Raw genomic sequence first — 22,258 nt, 5'->3', positions numbered from 1 at the left:
TATTATTTCTATTTTCACTATATTAAAAAATATTAAAATGATGCACCTGCTAAATTTGTATTCCATAAATATCTTTCATTCCATAAGTATCCTTCTTTATAGTCAAAATTACCTCAACATTGAACACAAAATTGCTAAGACTATCATCAAAATTACTCCCACATTAGTTAGAATTGCCCTAACACTATTATAATAGTTTCGACTAAAAATTTTCAAAGAAAAAAAAACATGATTAAAGCTACGATGCGCGAGTAGTAGCACACGAGACTACTTCCGCAAACTCATACCTCTGGCACGTAAGGGAGTTGCCGCGAGAAGAGAGTACCCCATATAGTCAATTTGTTTTTAGAAACTAAAAAGTTAGCCTACAACTAACTTGACAACAAAATCCAATTGAGTCGAGGAGTTGCCATATGCCTTGTAATCCTACCGCGTAACACTAAGTTCGCCGACCGATCCACTTCAAAAACCACTACCCGCCGACACAGGCAGTTTGCCGCATCCAAAGCTTCGACTTTGAGTTACATCTTTCAAAACTTTAACCCACAAGGAAGTTTGTCTTCTACTCAACTCAGAGAAGAGAGAGATGCAACCAGACACAAGCATCCAACTGGATGAAAAGAAATAAGCCAAAACTGAACTCAGTTTTGCTCATAGCAAAAAAGGTAGAACTTGTTTAGGTTGTTTCTGCTTTTTCATGGACTAAAGGTCCAATCCAATCTCTTTACACTTCAATCCAACAATGGCATATACCAAAACCAAAAGAGAGATCTCAATGAAACCGAGTGGATTTGAGGTATGATCGAAATAAGGATTATATCAACTTCAGCAATGATATAGATCTACAGGAAACCATAAGTTCGATATTGAAAAAACATTTGTTCAGAGAACAGGAAGGAAAGGAAACATAGTGCATAAAACAATGAAGGCTAACTTAAAGCGCGAGATTGGACATCGTTATTTGTTGTTTCTTCATGAGCAGGTGATGCAGCCTCACAAGAGGACCTTCGAATTAACTGCTATCTTAGAGCTGCAAACAGGGCATGCGGTGAGGGAATCTGTGCATTGTTTGCATGTACAAAGATGGCGACAAGGGAGGAGCAGTTGGCATGCATTGCGAGAGCCACAACACTTGCATGGAAGAATGATCTTGTCATTGCCATCCTTTGTTGGCTTCATTTCTTTTTTTACTTCCATCCGTGAGTTGGAACTGATGCTAATTGGCGCGCCTCCCGAATTCGTAGAGAATTGAGGTTGTTGTATCTGCTGAAGCACAGTCCTGAGAGACAAAATCTGGGCCTCATTTTGCTTTGCAATACTTTCCCACATCGCTTTGGACTCCTCAGCAGTCTTCAGCTTCTCTTGTAATTCTTGCTGTCTCATCATCGCAATTGTGAGCTCGTCGTCTTTTGCCTTAAGTAGCACTGCAACCTTTGCTTGAAAATTATTCAAAAGAGATTCCACATGCTGATTCCTCTGCTCAAGAAGCGTCTGCACGAGCCGCTGATTCTGATTTTCATGATAGAAACTTAAAAATGAGCATCAGCCAATGTGTTTCAACAAAAAATAAAATAAAGCGATTTGATTAGAGCATAATCGGATACAACTCTTCTATGTAGACAAACCAATAATCTACCTGTAACTGGACAAATTGGTGCATTTCTCCTTGATATGTCTGCATTAGCGATGCTACGGAAATTGTCATATCAAGCAAGAGAGATTGATCGAGTAAATACGGTGTTGGATGAAAGGCTGGCGCAGAAGAGGATGGAAAGACTTCTTGTTGCCTCGGTTGTTCAAAAGGTTGAAACATACTCTGGAAATGGACATCTGCACTCTCATTTGGAAGGAATGGAGGCGGACCTTGAAACCCCATGAAAAATTCTAGTATAGGAAAATGAAAGCTTGCAACAAGAGGATTTTATGAACAAGTCAGGAGATAGCAAAGGCTATAAATAAAGACCGCGAAGGCGGTGACATGTACTCTCGGTCCTCTAGGCTAAGAAAGGAAGCAAGTAAAAAAGAAGAAGGTGATATGTACTCGAACACGTGTCTATGGGGCCTAGTAGACGCAGCGACTCTTAGGAACCATGCGTTAGAACATTTATGTGAAATTTTAAATATTATAATATTATTTGTCGCAATTAATGTAGAGAATTGGCCCTCACTTTCCATGACTCATGAAACTGAAATAGAAAGAGCAGCAAACTTCTGAAGCATCTCGCTATATCCTACAGTGAAAGAAAGTTTATGCTTTCCTATAGGTTTCACCAGCAATGTCCACTGAAGTTGTTCTCTAGACGTGCATGCCCTCATGTTACATGATTAAATTCTCATATGCAAAGAATTGAAGGATTTCTAATATAAATATAAAATAAAGCACGATATGCCTGTGCATATACATATTTACAGAGAAATCTCAGAAGAATTCATTTTCATTCCTAACTAAGAGCCTGGTTATAGAGATAGAGACTACTAAAAACTTAATGCTAATATGTTTGGTAATATATTTATATAGATTTTCTGAAACGTGAAGGCATTTATGATAAAGGATACTAAGTAAATATCTTCTCCTTTTTTAAAGATGGTGTGGAAACATGAATTTGACAAGCATACATCAATGAAATTACTTCTGCTTTTTTTTCCACATAAGTCATTTTTCCTCGATACAAATAGCTAATCAAAATTCATCATTTGTGTTCTACTCGCCTCATCATTCTATGAAGTTTTTAGCGAGCCAAACGTAAAAGTTTCTCATAAAAACTGTGCAATTTAGTTTATTGAAAAAACATAAGATTGAATGCAAGAAATTCACATTACAGACGGTTATTTTTAAAACAATTTAGAAAATTTCCATACCAAAACAATTTAGAAAATTTCCATACCAAAACAATTTAGAAAATTTCCATACCATAACGTGCAATTGATTGTACATTCGATAGCTTCCATTCAATATCTACATAATATGGAAACTAATCAATTATTTACATTATTTTTTATCCTTTTTATAATGTGTAAGAATATATTAACTCTTCATTCTATTTTGTATACCATGCCATGTAATTAATAAATAATATTTTAAGTTTCATAAAATTGTGGGCAGCTTTGCTGTTCTCTCTTTATTTTTTCACCCTACACATTCCTCCATTTATTTTTGTATTTAATTGGTGCTAATGTTCTAATGTCTCATTCCATTTATTGACTAGCCATTTCTTGAATCTCCTTCCAAAATACATTTTAGCTTTTTTGTTTATGTTTATAATTCTTTACATTGATGAGTTGCATTTTCTCCAATTGTTTATTATATAGAGCTATTATTTTATTTAGGACTTTTATTATTATAATGCTACTATTTTATATTTGACATTTATTATGAGAAACGGTCCTTCAATCAAATCCTACCAATTCTCCTAATGAAGATAATAAAAAGCGGTTCTAAGGCGTAGAAGGTCGACCCATTGGCTAACGCTTGGACCCAAGGCAAAAGCCTAAATGGTAGGCATTAAAACAATACTAAAATAGGGAGGAGAAGTAAATTATATTAAGAATGGCTAATATATATATATATATATATATATAAAAAGTAGTATCCTTGACCAATCAAAACAAATAAATAAGTTGCATATCACACAGAAAACCAAAAAAAAAAATCATCTCACATTAGAAAAATGACCGACGTATAAGAAATTATATATTTATAAAAATAAGAAAATATTTTTAAAAAATATACAATAGTCAAGAAAGAGACTAAGAAAATAATAATGAATGAAGTAAAGAATAAAACTTTTGAACAATTATATCAAAAATTGAATATAAAAGAAAAAGACATTTATAGAATATCTAAAGTGAGTTCTAGTAAATAATGGAGAAACAAAAGGGCGGTAGAAGAAATGTTTTCATTAGCTTTTTAATAAAAGTTTAGGTGACCAACTTAACTTAGATAATTTAAGTAGATTAAATGAGTAGAAATTTAAATTTTTATCATAAAATTCAAATTTAAAAAGAAAAACAAGCTTTAAATGAGATATAAAATGGAAAAGTCGTTGGGTTAAATGATATTTCAATAAACGTATAAAAGCGCTTAGAGAAATAATATATTAAATGACTTACAAAATTATTTAACATAATATTGAGAATGAAAAAAAATATCTGATCAATAAAGGTTAAGTACTATAATTTCCTTATACAAGGAGGGAGCCATACAAAATTGTACAAACTATAAGAGTATTAAAGTAATGAATCATATTATGAAACTATGAAAAAGAATAATAGAAAAAAGATTAAGAAGGAGACTACAGTGACTGAAAATCAATTTAGATTCATACTTGGAAGGTTAACAATAGAAGTTATATATCTTATAAGGCAATAATTGAAAAGTATCAAGAAAAAAAGAAAAATCTACGCATGGTATTCATTGATTTAGAAAAAGTTTTTGATAAAATCAATATATGAAGAATTCTAGAAAAGAGAGGTGTTAGTATAACTAATTAAAGATATGTATGAAAATATAACGACCATAGAGGCGGATTAAGTGAAGCATTTTCAATAAAAATAGAGTTACATTAAAAATTAGTTCTAAGTTCCTATCTTTTTATACTAATAATGGACGAACTCATTGGACACATTCAACACAAAGTATCGTAGTGTATGTTGTTTATAGATGATATTATTTTGGTAGATGAGACACATGAAAAGTAAATATTAAACTAGAATCTGGGCCGCAAATACTAGAAGTGAAAGATTTTAGAGTTAGTAAAATAAAAATAGAACATATATATATATATATAATTTAAATTTAGCAATATTAGATATAATGAGACAATTGTTAAGATAGACTATAACGAGTAATCTGATACTAAGAGCTTTAAATATTTATGATCATTTTTGTAAAATAATAGAGGAATTGAGAAAGATGTCTTACATATAATACAAGCAAGATAGTTGAAATGAATGAGAACGTCAGGTGTTTTATGTAATCGTAAAATACCTCTAAACAACGGTTACAGTTGCTATGTTATATGGCGCTGAATGTTGGGCTATGACTCAAGCACATGAGAAGAAAATAAAAGTTGTGGAGATGACGATATTAAAATGGATGTGTGGAGATACGAGGATAGACAAAATATGAAATGAGAGCATTAGAGAGAAAGTTCGAGCTGCATCTATTAAGGGAAAACTCCGAGAGACATATTTAAGATGATACTATCATATATTTAAATGCTCAATAAATGCTTTAGTTAAATGATGTGAAACTATGATAAATACGCACATGGACAATAATAACAACCAAGTCTTATCCCATTAGGTGGAGTCAGTTATATGGATCTTTTTATGTCATTGAGCTCTATCTCCCACTATATCATCATCTATACTTAAATAAATTTTATCTTGTTTTATTGTTGCTAACCAAATATTTTGTTGTCTTCCTCTTTCTTGTTTGATATGCGTGTTTGTCATAGTTTCACATCGCTTAACTAAAGCATTTATTGGTCGTCTAAGTACATGTCCGTACCATCTTAAACGTGTCTCTCGAAGTTTTCTCTCAATAGATACAACTTCGACTTTCTCTCTAATGCTCTCATTTCTTATTCTGTTCATCCTTGTATATCCATATATCCATCCTAATATCCTCAGCTCTGCAACTCTCATCTTCTGCTCATGCGCTCGAGTCGTAGCCTAACATTCAACTCCATATAACATAGCATGTTTAATTACAGTTTTGTAGAACTTTCCTTTAAGTTTTAAAGACACCCGACACTTTCCTTCATTTCAACCAACCTGGTTGTATTATATGTAAGACATCTCTCTCAATCCCTCTATCGTTTTACAAAAATGATCCTAAATATTTTAAACTCTCGATTTTGGAGATCTCCTATCTTAACAATTGTTTTATTACGTTTAATATTGCTAAACTTAAATTTCATATATTCTTCTACTAAGCCTAAAACTTGTCCCTTATAGTGTCTACCGCCGAGATTATAGTTTAGCATTTACTTCTTCACGTGTTTCATCTACTAAAACAATATCATCTGTTACTGTGTCTTGAATGTGTGCACTGAGTTCGCCCATAATTAGTATAAAAAGATACGGACTTAGAGCTGATCCTTAATGTAACTCTTATCTTTATTGGTAATGCTTCAGTTACTATATCTGAAATTCTTGTTGGTACAATTTGTCAATTTCCCTTGAGTCAAGGTTGACCAAGTTGACTAAGTTTGAGTCGTGATGCTTAAGTCTTGATGTTTGACATTAAATGAAGATTGCAGGTGCAATTGTCCATATGGAAATTAATGTTCAAAGTTTGACCAGAAGTCAAGTAGGTCAAAGTTGACCGGATACTTGACTAAGAAGTCCTAACTGGAGGTTATACAAGGACAAATCCAACGGGAAGGTTGGCAGAAGATGGAAAGTCCTAGTGAGTGAAATTAGGCAGTAAAAAAGTCCTGGTGAGTAAAGTTAGACAGTTGAAAAAACCTAGTGAGTGAAGCTAGGCAGATGGGAAATGTCATGTGAATGAAGCTAAGTGAAAAGCCCTAGTGAGTGAAGCTAAGCAGAGAAAAAATCTTGGTGAGTGAAGCCAGGTGAAAAGCCCTAGTGAGTGAAGGTAGGCAGAGGGAAATTCTGGTGAGTGAAGCCAGGTGGTGAAAAATCCTGGTGAGTGAAGTCAGGCATGTGGAAATTCAGGTGGGTCAAGGTTGACCGAGCACATGGTGTTTGGAAGTCCAAGTAGTCATGGAGAACAGGACACTTGGCACGAGACGGTAAGTCCAAGTGGGTCAAAGTTGATCGAACACTTGGCATAGGGAGAAAAATCCAGGTGGGTAAAGGCTGATGGACATCTAGTGTACGATAAGTCCAAGTGGGTGAAGATTGACCAGACATCATGGGGAGAAAAGTCAAGTGGGTCAAAGGATTGATCAGACACTTGATGGAGAAGTCCCAGCAGGTCAAGGTTGGCCGAATGCTAGGCACAAGAAAGTCCCAACAGGTCAAGGTTGACTGGATGTTGGGTAAGGAATCTTAGGACTCGAGTTTAGGAGCTAAGGTTGCTGAATCACTTAGAGTAAGCAAGTCAGCAGGCCTTAAGCGATCAGGGTGATCGCTTAAGGATCTCTCCGTGAGGAAACAGAAAGGGTCGTAATCAATTAGGGTAATCGATTACGGTATACTTAATCGATTAGAATAATCGATTAAGCCAGTTTTTGCGAGTATACAGAGAGGTGCCTAATCGATTAGGCACATCTTAAACGATTAGGGCAATCGCTTAAGAAGCTTTCTATTTGAAATAGAAGCTGCGGAAAGCGATTAAGCAGGGAAGCTTAATCGCTTACGGCCCTCTCACGATTGAACAGAAGGGAGCATAATCGATTATGGTAATCGATTACGCCATGTTTAAGCGATTAAGGTAATCACTTAAGGTTCAAAAATATAACCGTTCTGAGCAGATTGTTGACATCGTGATTGCGCTAGTCGATTAAGAAGATTCTTAATTGATTAAGGCGCCAGAAGAGCCCTATAAAAGAGTTTTTGCTCGACACTGTTTGAAAAACTCTCTCGTCCACATTTCTCACCGACACACACCAGATTCTTAGAGACTTAAAGAGAAGTGTTGCTACATTTCCAAGTTGATCAAAAGGTGTCTACAAGTAAGAAGAGAGCAAGCTAGGGTTTCATCATTGTAAACCTTGTAAGATTTCATTTGTGTTAAGCTTGTATCTTTCTCTTCTTGTATCTTTTTTGTGTGAGCTTGTACAAGACTTCTTCGCCTCCAGATTGTTTACGAGGAGTGTTTTCATAGTGATGTGTGAGAGAGGGTCGGATCTTTGAATTAGTTACCTCGTTTGAGGTGGATACTAAGTAAATCCATTTTATTAGCATTGGAGGAGCTTGCTTCAAGTATTCCGCTGCAAATCAATGTCATTTAAAGTGAGCGAGCTATTCACCTCCCCTTCTAGCTCCGAAGCAAGCAAGCTAGTTCAATATATGTTACGCTAACATCTATCTTTTCTAGAATTCTCCATATAATTTCTCTTAGGACTATATCATAAACTTTTCTATGTCAATGAATACCATGTGTAGATCTTGTTTTTGCTCCCAATATTTATCAACTAATTGTCTAAGAAGATATATATCTTTTATTGTCGACTTTCCAAGCATGAACCAAATTGATTTTCAGTCATTGAGGTTTCCTTCCTTAATCTTTTTTTATTACTTTTTCCCTAAGTTTCATGGTATGACTCATTAGTTTAATACCCCTATAGTTTCCAGAATTTTATATGTCTCCTCTGTTCTTATATAAGGGAACTAGAGTACTTATCTTTCATTGATCAAATATTTTTTCATTTTCAATATCATGTTAAATAATTTTGTAAGTCATTTAATACCCTGTTTCGCTAAGCACTTTCATATTTCTATAGAAATATTATCTGGTCCAATGGTTTTTACATTGTGTATCTCATTTAAAGTTTGTTCTACTTCTGAAGTTTGAATTCTACGATAAAAAATATAAATTTCTATACTCATTTGACCTACTTAAATTACCTAACTTAAGTTGATCTCCTAAACATTCATTAAAAAGTTGATGAAAATACCTCTACCACCGCTCTTTTATTTCTCCATCGTTTCCTGGTACTTTATTACATTCATTTTTAATATATTTTATTTGGATAAGATCTTTTGTCTACCTTTCTCTTAGTTTAGTTATTCTATAAATATCTCTTTTCCCTTCTTTTGTATCCAATTTTTGATATAATCATTCAAAAGTTTCATTTTTTTGCTTCATTCATTACTTTCTTAACTTTCTTTCTTTGCTATTGTATATTTTTTTAAGTTTGTCTAGTTTTTACAAATATATAATTCCTTATAAGCTATTCATTTTTCTTGCACTTCTTCTACTTTTTCTTGTACTTTCTTATTCCACCATCAAGATTCCTTACTTAGTGGTGTATGTGAGGACATTTAGACAGGAAACCTAAACCCCAAGCCCTTGCTCTATCTGGCTGTCCGTTCTTCTTTACCTATCGAATATGGTATCTCTTTGACTCACTGAGTACACTCTTAACTACTATTTTCAACTTTGATACTATTGTTCAAGATCTTGGATCGACTAGAAGGGGTTGAATAGACAATCACCCCAAACGTTCACTTTCCTACGTATTCGTTAGTGCGTAGTGAAAATACAAAACTAATACGAATACAAAACCTAAAGACAAAAAAAAAAAAAAGCAAACCACAATGACATGTCGATTTATGTGGTTCGAAGATTATGGCTCCTACTCTATGGTTGTCCGTAAGGTAGACGATCCTCGATGGATTAGTCCCTAGAACCTCCGGCTAGCTCAAGCCTCCTTGTTGGTGGAGAAACTTCACTGCAACTCGATCAAGACACTTGGATCACACGAGAACTTAGAGACTCTAATTAGGCTTTAACCAAGTCTAATTTCGTCACTCAAGCCAACCACCACAAGTTTCATTATAGAGACACTGGAGAAAACACATAGGTTGATTTTCTCGTTACCAATCGACCGGTTCTCCGTCAGTCGACTGGTGTACCGTTGGACACACCCAACGGCACTTCACAGATTCTGCCAAAGGTTCTTGCACTAGTCGACTGATGTCTCAGCCGTCGGGCATAGAAACATTCTGTGCCCTGCCCTAATCGACTGGTCAGACATCAATCGACTGGTAAAACCCTAAACTTGGGTTTCACTTCACGAGTACATTTCTCTCGCACTCAGACCCTTGCGACTCACTTGACTCTTCCTAGCAGCCTTGACCTCTTGCCTTCAAGTCTCCTTCTTTTGGCTCTCGTCCCTCGGATGCATTCAAACTCGCGGCTTGTCCCAATGTCATCCTTCGCGTATGCCTCGAAGTGTGCTTCCCTTGGCTTATCATTGTTACCTTGTCCACGGTTCCTTAGATGTTTTATCCTTCACTAGACCCAAAGTCATCAAGCTAAGTCATATATGTATCCTGCAAACATGCACAACTTAAATACACATATCAAATACAAGAGTAAACCTAACTTAAACTCTTTGCCTAAACATCAAAACTCATGGTCACACCGGACCCTCAGGATTGTTTCCAACAATCTCCCCTTTTTTGATATTTAACAATACATTAAGTTAGGAAAAACATAATAGTAATCAACCATGCTAATGAAATATGCAACATGCATTGGAACCTATCTCCCCCTACACCTAAGCTCCCCATTGAGCTAAGAATTTTACCACAAAGGTATTTAAGGGTTTCCACTTAAACATTACTTCTCCCTCTTTGCCTAATACCAAAAAGTTTCCCACAATATCCCAATTGTCGAAACTTGAGCATCCAAACTTGTATTTATCCCCCAAAGATCTCATAGACCTATACGAGTTGTCCCAGTCAAACCCAATGCTGAAAAATAATTTCAGACTGTATCATTCGATTGCCCTTATCAAAATAATCTCACAGAACTATTCTGTGCGCGATAAACACTGTTACCGATCGACTGGTATCTGCATCAGTCGACTGACACACTTTTTTAGCCCAAACTGTATTCTGAATCCAACTTCATAAATGCACTAAAAATTCATCCAAAAATTCTCAAATTTTGTGGAGATGTCAGTTTTACCCGTGTCTACTTGGAAAAATACATCTATCATGAATCCCAAGATTGACACAAAATTCAAAATTATCTAAATGGTTCAATTGAATCTTGACCTAAATCCTAGTTTTGGCTTCTTCTTGATGCATCTGCTCATACTTATCCTCAATGTATCCCTAGCATTAGTTTATATGACATCTATACATTCAAAATCAATTATCATGCAATATGAACTCCATATCATATTTCTTGCATGAAAATCATCTTAATTGTGTCAATTCTTTAGATTTGGGACTCAAGTCCGTCTCCAAACCAGTTGCCACATTTCATAATCCATCTACAATCTTAACCAATGTCCACTTGAGATCTATTAGCCATGGATCCCAAATTGACTCTTTGAGCTCTCCCTAGTGCTTAACCCACCTCCCTAGGTGACTCATCTATTGTGGCTAAACCACAATGATGCTCCTTAGATGATTTCATAATTATATGCAACCTTGCATATTTCTTCTCATTGGTCTTGGATGACTCTCCCTTGCCTTTATCATTTGCCACCCTAGCATATGATCTCTTTTTGGCCTTGGAGAACAACTAGATCGGTATCCCAAACCCGATCTATCATTGTTAGATCTTTGACTACCTAACAGCATACCTAAACCTTTAGATCCAACATTAAATCTTTTCAGGATTATCTCCAAATCATCAAGCTTTGCCTTCAAAGCTTGATTCTCCTTCTCTAGACTCCTAATTATATACTCTTGTTGTCCACTTTGGACATTCCTAGGCCTACCCATCTTTCTAGGCATATATCTCCCCTTCTTAGGATTTTTACCTAGGTTCTCCATTACCTTCTTCTCCTTAAGTAATGAGAATCTAACTTGTCTAGGTCTATCATACATAGGTAGCTTAGTGTTAATTCCAAAATTTACCCTAGTTCTATCATAATACCTAAAGCTAAAAATTTTCAATGCTAAATGATGATAATTATTATCAATCCTACCATACATGGGAAAATAACAATTTAAATTACAATTCAAATTAGAGTATACCTCTCGTATCCTCGAAGCTCCCCCTCGACTTGAGTTTCTCTTCTTCTCCCATTTCTTCAAATGCGATAGCTTCTTGATTTCCCTCTTCTTAGGGCACTTGGTGTGGTAATGACTTCTCTCCTCACACGTGAAGCAACAATGTGCATTCTCTTCTTCTTGGCTTCGTCATTCCTACAACCCACATTAGTATCTAAAACAACTTGAATGGGTTTAGATTTACCTTCTTCTTACCCATAGGAGACCTACTCTTGTAATATCCCTTCTCATTGCACCCGAATCAAATAATGTGGTCCATTGACTTTACTTCGGTGGAAGTGCTAGCTAGGTTGACTACTCTTCTTCATCCGTCTTGACTTTTTCTTCAACCTTTGATGATGTTTCCTCATCCACACTTGTGAATAGCATTTCCTCATCCTTCTCCTCCTCGGATGTTGAATATGAGTCAACTTCCGGTTGCTCCTCCTCCACTTAAATCACTATGTTCCTTTCTTCGGACTTTTCTTCTTCTTGTATAGGCTTAGGTTCTTCCCCTATAACTATCTTTACCTTGCTCCATAACTCATGAGTATTCTCGTACTCACCTACACTTTTCATCATATCATTAGGCAAAATATCACTTAATATTGATATTACCTTTCCATCTGCCTTTGATCATGAGGTTTGCTCTTCCGTCCAATAACGTGGTCGAAATTTCTTCCCTTTCTTATCTCTTGGGACTTCGAACGGCTCCTTGACAACCATCATGGTGTCCCAATCCGTTTCGAAGAAGACCTTCATCTTCATCATCCAAAATGTGATATCCCATTCCTCCTTCATACTTTGGAGGTTCAATCAAGCCGGTCATCCTTGAAAGTTGCTCTTCTCGGCGGTTAGTCCAATGAAGTGTGACCTCGCTCTGATACCATTTGTTGAGGATCTTAGGCCGGCTAGAAGGGGAGTTGAATAGACGATCACCCCAAACGTTCGCTTTCCTATCTATCCATTAATGCACAGTGGAAATACAAAATTAATACGAATACAAAACCTAAAGACAAGAAAGAAAACAAGCAAACCACAATGACACGTCAATTTACGTGGTTCAGAGATTAATGCTCCTACTCCACAACTGTTCATAAGGTGGACAATCTCTATCCGTCGGTGGATTAGTCCCCGGAACCTCCGACTAGCTCAAGCCTCATTGTCGGTGGAAAAACCTCACCACAACTCGATCAAGACGCTTGGATCACACGGGAACTTAGAGACTCTAATTAAACTTTAACCAAGTCTAATTTCATCACCCAAGCAGTCACCTTAAACTCCATTATATAGAGCTTGGGGAAAACACATAGGCTGATTTTTCCATTACCAATCGACTGGTGTATCAATCAGTCGATTGGTGTACCGTTGGACACACCCAACGACACTCCACAGAATCCGTGATTTTGCTAACGGCTCTTGCACCAGTCGACTGATGTCTCAGCCATACATTCTCCTTAAATATATTTTGTTTCCCATCCTTTAACTTCCACCACTTAATTTTAAAAGTCGTATATATTTTCTTTCCATTGATGCTATGTTTGAGGTGTATACTAACAATACTAACCTATATTGGGTAGTTAAGCTTTCTCTAGGGATGGCCTTACAATCCTTACAAATCTTTCTATCCTTCTTCCTAACCATAAGAAAGTCAATTTGTGATTTATTATTCTCACTTTTGAACGTGAGTTCTTCTTTTTTCATAAAAAAATGTATTAGCAAATAAAAAATCATATGATATTGCAAAATCTAATATAGTTTTCCCTTCCTAATTTCTCGTTCCAAACTCATAACCCCCATATATCCTCTTATATTTTTCATTTTTCACTCCGACATATCCATTTAGATCACCTCCAATTAAAATCATTTCATTTGGCGGAATGTTTTGTAATATTTCATTTAAATCGTCTCAAAACCTTGATTTGGTTGCTTCATCTAATCCTACTTACGGTGTATATATACTAATTATGTTCATAGTTTCTTTCGCAACTATTATCTTAAAGGCTATAATTTTATCCCATTTTCTAACTACTATTACAACTTCATCCTTTAACGAACTCTCTACAACAATACTCATTTCATTTCTTGCTTTACTCTTTCCTGTGTGTCATAATTTGAAACTCGTGCTATCTATAATCTTTGTCTTCTCGCCTACTCATTTTGTTTCTTATACACACAAAATACTAATTCTTCTCCTAATTATCTTATCTACTATCTCTACTGATTTACTAGTGAGAGTTCCTATGTTCTATGATTCAAAGCTTAGATTATTAGTTTTCCTATCATATTTATTCTTATCTAGCATATGGTAAAAGAACTCTTGCATATTTAACACTACACCCAAGTTCTCATGGAGATGTAGTGGTCCTTGCAGATACGTTACAGTCGGACCTTGCAATGTGAATTCTTGCATATTTAGCACTATACACACATTAAACGAGAACGTCAAAAAAAGACTTGGTTAGCAACAATACAACAAGATAAAATTTATTTAAATATAGATGATGATATAAATAGGGGATAGAGCCTAATGACATAAAAAGATTCATATAACCAACTCTACTTAGTGGGATAAGACTTAATTATCATTATTGTATCATCGACCAAAATTGCAAGAAACCACAACTAATTTATAATTCATGTTATGCTACAACACATGTATTTTTCTTAGACTCACTTGTATTGCCTAAGCGGTCCACTCAGACCATTTTTAAAAGGGCCACCTAGCAAGAACCAACATAACCGCTAGATGAATCGACCCCTTGGTAAAATCACCTAGGCTAGTGTTTAGTACACTTTTTAAAATTATGCCCCTGACCTCTCAATCTTATTCCTCCTTAATCTTTTGTTTTTTTTTTTAAATTTCTCTTGATTCTTTAAATTCTATGTATCTATTCGTTAGAGCAAAAAAACAGCACAATGTACTTAAATATATTAATAACAACAGTAGAAAATTGACAAAAATGAAAAGATAAAAGCCACCTAAAATAGTTTAGAAGAAACTAATAACAAATTAGAACCACATTAATCAAACATTCAACATATTTTCATGAACTCGGTTAATTGAATCCCTTTCTTTTGTCTAAAATTTGTATATATTACTGAATCCTCGCAGCTTAGCTTTAGTAGTTGGCTAAGAAAAAAAATCTTGGCAATTGAATTCATAGACAAAGGCGATGGCAAGTTTGATTATACGAGGAAATGTTGATCACAAAAACTTCTCCAAGACAGGCAAAAAAGTAGAGACCTTTACCTTCGAGGGCGATCGCATCCATGATTTCTTACGGCAGGAAAGTCCACCTGTGTCGCCTACGGTGGCTCCCAACACCGACGGCATTGGGCTAGTGGAAGGGAAGTCAATCCGAAGGAATTCGACCTTCTCATGTAAGTCGAGGGAATTGCTCCTTTCGGCGGCCTACCTGGCCGGAGATTGATGCGGGGGAGTCTCTCTGGGGGCAGAGAAGGCTTCGAACGCGACGATCCCTAAAATTGATCTGCCCAAAAGTTTACTTATTTTTCAAAAAGGATCTCTAAAATTTCAAAATTACTTAAATTCTCATTAAAATTTTCAAACTTTCACTATTTCGCCGATGACCATAAATTGAGATATTGATAGGAAATTAAATAAGAATTATTATTGTATTATATAAATTAATAAATAATTAAATAATTAAAATTTAAAATAATGATAAATCTGAGGCATTTATAAGTTTAGAAGAATATAAAATTGGCGAAAATTAATATTTTTAAAAGTATCAGTATTAAAATTAAAAAGAATTAGTGAAATTAACTTTTTTATATTGAGCCGAACAGTTAAATGGATCTCGTATAAACGTTAGTGAATAATATTTTTTTCCTTAGTAATCATCTACCGTTACTTGATCTACCTCGCTGCATGATCACCGTCTGTTTATTATCCATCGTTCGCGAGGTCCCACATTTCGCGTAAACATGAGAGGAGATCCGAAGTAGGCGATAAAGGAAGTGCTGAGCTCTCCCGATCGCCCACCATCGCCATTTGTTTTTGGCGGGAGAGAAATGGAGGCGGCGGCGGATGCCGAGGGAGGATCGGCCGTGGGGGCGGAGGAGGACTACCGTGTGTGGAAGATGAACACGGCTTTCCTCTACGACCTCGTCATCTCCCACCCGCTCGAGTGGCCCTCCCTCACCGTCCAGTGGCTCCCGGGCTCCTCCTCCTCCTCTTCCAGCAGCAGCCGCGGAGGTGCCACCCACCATCTCCTCCTCGGCACGCACACCTCCGACGAGAACCCCAACTTTCTGATGACCGCCGACGTGCTTTTCCCACTCCCTCCCCCGCCTTCTCCCGGCGCACCGCTCCCCAAGGTCGAGATCTCGCAGACCATCCCCCATCAAGGGGAGGTCAATCGCGCCCGATTCATGCCGCAGAGACCATCGGTTGTAGCCACCAAGACCTGTGGCGCGGATGTTCACGTGTTCGACTGCCAGCGGCGTCCACTGAGGGCGGCCGAGGGGGAGGAGAGTGAGCCGGACGTCTTCCTGAGGGGGCTTTCCACGGAAGGGTATGGGATCTCGTGGAGTCCGCACAAGGAGGGCTTCCTCTTGAGCGGATCGTACGATTCCAAGATTTGTCTGTGGGATGTGGAAATGACGCCGGAAAAGAAGGTTATTGATGCAAAGCACCTGTTCGAGGTAATGCGTTATTGAATGGTTAACTCTGTTTAATGTTAAAAGTTATCTATACAGCATTCCAATGTTCGTAGTTTGACTAAATCCTCACCCCTCCTCCTTTCTATCCTCTTAAAATTTTCCAATTCTCTCCTACTATCGTCAAGTATATGCATAATAAAGCCTTAGAAAGGACCTAGATTTTGAACACCTAATAAAAAAGTTGACATTTCATCATGGGTCTAAGAAGGATTTTCTTTCATGTTAGCAAAACAATCTCTATGATGCATTTTGACAAGCCAAGTAGATTTCTGCCATTGCTAACTGAAACCATTATTCATACTTCATGTCTCATAAGATTTTTGATATATGCACTCTATCATAGGCCCATACTGCTTCAGTTGAGGATGTTGCATGGCACTTGAAGAATGAAAACATGTTTGGGTCTGTTGGAGATGACCATCATTTGATGATATGGGACCTGCGTTCATCTGCATCTGGAAAGCCACAACAGATGGTGAAAGCTCATGAAGATGAGGTAAAGTAGTTTATCACCTAATTAACATTTAAATCTACTTTTTCAATATAAATATACCTATATACACCTACAAGCGACACTGTTTGCGCAATGCTAATTGTTTCTTCTGATACGACCTTGAGCATAAGCAGGAGGACCTATATAACATGGCACATATAATTATGTATGGTATTGTCTTATCTCCCCAGAATGCAGATAGCATTGGCCTGGAAATACTCTGTTTCAAACAATTAGAGTATGGCACGTTAAGACTCACTAGGTTGAAGACCAAGTATGATTATAATGCTAACACTCTGTTTCAAACAATTAGACTATGACACATTTAGGACTTACTAGGTTGATAAACCGAGCATGTTCTAATGCTTTCTTTACTTTCCATAGAACTGAAATGCATACATACATACTCCGACTGTAAACCATAATTATCATTCCATAATTATCATATTGGTTGTCTCCTAGCAAAAAAAAAAAAATGATGTTGTAACAGGTAACTATTAACAAGTTGGTTGTTTTCTGCTGTTTGCATTGCATTTATTCTCTCCTCTATCAAATTATGTGTTTCTGGTTGATTTGTAAGCATATGAACACTTAGCAACCTTTGGATGCTTAATGTGTTGCTCTCCCAGGTCAATTCACTATCATTCAATCCATTTAATGAGTGGATTTTGGCAACAGCATCTGCAGACACTACAGTTAGCCTATTTGACCTACGGAAGCTCACAACAAGTTTGCATACATTTGCTGGTCATGAGTAAGTACATGACATTTTGTGTTGCTTTGTTGAATTATTTGGTTGAATGGCGAACTAATACTATATGTGATCTTAGTATCACTTAATGCATCATCTTATCTCATGCGAAGTTGGTTGATTTCTGCCAATTGAAATCATGGTTTTCAGATGGCCAGTTTATTTGCTCCTTTTTAAGTGAAGTGGTGGAGCTAGGAAAAAAAACTAAAGTTGATGTGATATTTGTATATCTGAGTTGATGAAGAAGGGGCAATCATACAATTTATTTTGGTTCAATCAGCCTATTGAATTGTTTTAAAATTTGTTCTTTTAAATTGAAATAAAGGCACAAAACAAAGTCAATTGATCTGGTTAACTGGTTTAATCTGCAATTTTCTGGATCAGATTGAACACTGATTCTCAGACAACCCGGCTGAATCCAAATAGCACTGAATGCACTTCTATGTTAAGAAAAATAGACGATCATCAAGAATAATTGTGTCAAGAAAGTATCATTAATTTTTCATTGTTTGCTAAAATCCATATCAAGTCATTGCTATATTTTTTTGAGAAATTCTGTCTGTGGAAGTTCTGTCCTAGTCAATCAGCTTCAAGGATAGATTCCCAATTTTCCTATTTCTACTCTGACGGTGAAGATCACTAACATCGTTCCCTAATTAACATTATTTTATTCACTTTTTATAATTTTCAACTAGGTGGCAATTCTAGTTGTCATGTTGATTGTGACAAAGTAGTTTGTGTTATTCATATCAGTGTGAATAAGTTTATAAAATTAATTTTCATATTGTGGCCTTGTTGTGCCACTTTCAAGTTTTATCTTCATTGATTATGCCTTGGATTTAGTGGATCGGGTCATGCTATCGAGCTGTGTCCTATATTACCTATCTTATTCTAAACCATGTAGTTGCTGTTGAATGTAGTTAGTGATAGATGTTTAGTCCTACATTGAAAAGGAAGGAGAAGTTTGATAGGCTTATTAAAGGATGTACATCAAATATGTTATTTGATGGTGACCAAGTGGAACATATTTATGTATATAAATCAAAGATGGGCACATGGGAAATTAAAATTCGGAATTAAGTACTCTTAATTTGGATTTTAATTTTTAAATTAATCATCTCTTGGTGAAGAAGTGTGATGGTTAACTTGTCTTTTCGTGAATAGGTGTATCTCCAACCTTTACCAAAGGTTGTATCATTCATTATATATACATCCTTTTAACATCTTCTCCAACAATCACTTTCATTCTCTATATTGTCTTGGGAGAATTTATAGATTTGTTGTCGATAAATTTTATTTTGTTTTGAGTATCCTGGAGGGAATTTGTCATCAAACCCAGCAGCAATATAGTGGGGGCAAAATTTTCTTAAAGAAAGTGATTCACACGCTCAAAGCGAAGTTCTGTCATTGAATTTTTTTTTCAAACAGTTGCTTATTGTTTTCTTTAGAAAACATATGCTCATCCTTTAAGCATAGAGAAGGTATAGTTCTTGACTATTTTTCTTACAAGAACTTCACTTGCGAATTGTTTTGATGAGCCAAGTGTGTTTACAGAGGAGCTGTTGTACAAGTAGAATGGAACCCGAGGCATGAAACTATTTTAGGTTCCTCTGGTGCTGACAAAAAACTGATGATTTGGGACCTTAACAGGTACATAAGACTTCTCAATCCAAAGGCATACATACTGTAATATTTCTTTCGATATTCGATTGTTCCGTTATGTTACATATCGAATAATTCCTTATACGGTTGGTCAAAGAATTCAAATTTGTAGAATGTTCTCACGGCTTATGTAGTGAACACTGACTAATTTGTAACTTTGTTTTTGACAAATATGGATAGAATCGGGGATGAACAAACGGCTGAAGACGCCGACGATGGGCCACCAGAGGTGCTCTTTGTCCATTCAGGCCACACTGCAAAGATCTCAGAGTTCTCATGGAACCCTGATGAACCTTGGGTCATCGCCAGTGTGGCCGAGGACAATGTCCTTCAGGTATGGCAAATCGCCGAGAGCATATACCGCGACGATGCCTAATGATCCTACCGACATACTGCTGCTCATGCATGTGTTTGTTACCATCATCATGGTGATTGTTTGTTGGAGACTGAAGTCCTTCTCTGCCAACTTATCCTGTTTTAGAACCCTTAATGTATTGGAGATATATTAGAGTAAACTATGATCTTTATCATTTCATTTCAGTATAATTAAATTTAGAATTATGCTAGTCAAGTGAAGGATTAATTCAGCCAATCAATTTAGTGATGATTGAGATCTGTGTTGACTTTGGCAAGCGTACCATAGCGGCTAGGGGTGGACGCAGGGAGGAGACAATGCGGACGCCGGCGACGCCTTACAGGCGAACGAAAATGCTCCTATAGATTTAAAAAATTAGCAATATATATATATATATTTATATTTATATATATATATATTTATTTATTTATATAGATGGTGTTTGGTTCACTCTTGAAAATTAAATAAGAATAAATATTATAATATTATGGAATGAAAATCGGTATAAATTTAGGTATCATTTTTAAAAATAATTTTGTTTAGTTAAAGGGCCCTTTTATTAAAATCGCAAAATGATATTCCTTTTTCATTTATTATCGTAACAACGTCCCATTAATAATATTGTTGAGACAATGGTTAGGATAGTCCGCCGAGGTAGGTCAAAATTCATGAGGTTGGCTGACGTGGTGGTTAAATTAAGAGGCGGTCAACCTTTTAAGTTAGGGCATGTGGAAAGTTTATAATATGTAATTTATGATATAAATCTTTCAATATAAATCTCTTTCTTATTATATAGGTGAAGTTTATAATTTTTTATTATAAATCTGTATCAAAATCTTGAGACCAGATTTATAAAAAAAATAATGGAGAGAGGATAAAGAGAGAATTAAGAGGTGAGTTTCATCAATATCCAAATTTTTGGGTTTCATTCTAAAATCTTTCTATCCATATCAACCAAATACAAAATTTGAGAATTAATCCATTTCTTCATTCCTAAATCCCTGAAATCAAAAGCCACCTTATATAAAGGACCCTTTTATTAAAATCGCAAAATGATATTCCTTTTTTGATTTATTACTGTAACAACACCTCATTAATAATATTGTTGATTCGATTGTTAAGATAGTCCCTCTAGGTATGTCAAAATTCATGAAATTAAGAGGTGGTTAACATTCTGAGCTAAGGTTTATCATCATTTAGATCAAGAGCTTGCTCGATTGAACCCTCTGGTTGGTTGGGCCTTGAACCCGGATCTCCTAAGCATTGATGAAGCCCGAATACAAGTATTAACTAGTTCGACCGAGTGCGCCAATCGATTGGACATATAGCACGATCGGATATACTGGATGCTTGGTCCAGCCGAGCTCTCTGTCCAAGTGAAGAGGCTGAATGAAAGCTGGGTTGCTGACTGTATTCATCAAAGCTGACCTAGGGCTCTTGCGAGTAATGGCCGGTCGAACTATATTAGGGATTTGGTCGGCTTGAAAAGTGAGCCTATTATGGGCCCCGTAGTCCAACGATCTCATATTCTTTTTTGGTATTTTATGCCACGAAGGATAGAGAATATTCTGTATGTAAGTCGAACATTCAAAGCTTCCATCCTGTCAATCGCAGAGATTATCGATCTGTTTTAGGAAATTTGTCAGAACATATATATGGTATGTCTTTTTTTTAGAAATACTTTGAGATTCGTGCATAAAGACAACATAACACTATAAAAAGGGGTCTACATCTATAGGCACAGTTACGTGATGCTACACGATTATATATGCTTCTTTAATTTGCTACTGCTTGTTCTACTATTCACCAACTTCATATCGATCACTGACTTGAACGTTGGAGGGTTTGTATCGGGATCTCATTTAAAAATCTTTTAAAAAACATTTTAAAAAATCCTTTTAATTTTTTTTTAAAAATTATTTTAAAATCTTTTAAAAAACATTTTAAAAAACATTTTAAAAATTCTTTTAAAAATTATTTAAAAATCTTTTTTAAAACATTTTAAAATTCCCTAGCCCGATTGATAACGCTCCTTTTGACACACAAGACAATAAAGAGTCTTCATTTGGTCAACATCGGAGTCACCTTTCCTAGTTAGTCATATTCTCCGCTTTCGGACAGGATCAATTGTATTTTAACGATTCTCATTTAATAATATTATGTTTTAGCTATTACATTTTACCTCTTTGATTAATATTATACTATAGTATCACTTTAACTCTTATCAATACAAATAATATTATGATAGAGTAAATACATAATTATTACAATAAAAATATTAGTTTTCATTGGTCACGAGGGTAAATTAGAAGCGTTCATGATGTGACCCAGAAGTCCAATATTCTATAATTATATATCCTATTTGGAAAAAAAAAATTCTATAAATATGTCATAGTTAAGAACAATGGCATAGTCAGGTTGAACAACTGCCTTGGGATAGAAACGTTGAGTGGCCTGAGCCTAGTAAAGCCCAGCCTAACGTAGTCAAGTTGAGGCTTAAAATTATTGGGTTGCTTGTTTAGCTGTATTGTCCTGGGCCAAAGACGGATTTATATTAGGACAGTACTGGGTTGTAGCCCACCCCAAAGTCAAGCAAGTACCCTTTTCCTATTGAATTTTTCCTGCTGCACTGAGGCATTGAAACGAGTCTGATTCATTT

At 35.9% G+C, this 22,258-nt stretch overlaps 2 protein-coding genes across 5 annotated transcripts; one reads left to right on the top strand and one right to left on the bottom strand.

Annotated features, from left to right (window-relative positions):
• Positions 1-799: 799 nt before the first annotated feature.
• On the bottom strand, positions 800-15,146 carry LOC122047639 (probable BOI-related E3 ubiquitin-protein ligase 3). 4 transcript variants are annotated; one of them, XM_042609040.1, is made up of 3 exons: positions 14,897-15,146; positions 1,637-1,816; positions 800-1,509 (listed from the first exon to the last, which is right to left on the bottom strand). In XM_042609040.1, the coding sequence occupies exons 1-3, from the start codon at positions 14,984-14,986 to the stop codon at positions 994-996; spliced, it is 786 nt and encodes a 261-aa protein (XP_042464974.1). In that variant the 5' UTR covers positions 14,987-15,146; the 3' UTR covers positions 800-993. The 4 variants fall into 4 exon arrangements, with proteins under 4 accessions (XP_042464974.1, XP_042464975.1, XP_042464976.1 ...); XM_042609041.1 differs by having other exon boundaries at positions 14,903-15,146; XM_042609042.1 differs by lacking the exon at positions 1,637-1,816.
• Positions 15,147-15,624: 478 nt separating this feature from the next.
• LOC122047637 (histone-binding protein MSI1-like) lies at positions 15,625-19,779 on the top strand. The gene is made up of 5 exons (XM_042609037.1): positions 15,625-16,320; positions 16,682-16,834; positions 17,461-17,585; positions 19,137-19,232; positions 19,425-19,779. Exons 1-5 carry the CDS (start codon positions 15,688-15,690, stop codon positions 19,618-19,620), a joined length of 1,203 nt encoding a protein of 400 aa, XP_042464971.1. The 5' UTR covers positions 15,625-15,687; the 3' UTR covers positions 19,621-19,779.
• The last annotated feature ends 2,479 nt before the right edge of the window (positions 19,780-22,258 follow it).

Source organism: Zingiber officinale, chromosome 2B (genome assembly GCF_018446385.1).
Source record: "Zingiber officinale cultivar Zhangliang chromosome 2B, Zo_v1.1, whole genome shotgun sequence".
Lineage (NCBI taxonomy): Eukaryota > Viridiplantae > Streptophyta > Magnoliopsida > Zingiberales > Zingiberaceae > Zingiber > Zingiber officinale.
The sequence above is the reverse complement of the archived record's forward strand: the minus strand, read 5'-3'. Positions and strand labels throughout refer to the sequence as shown.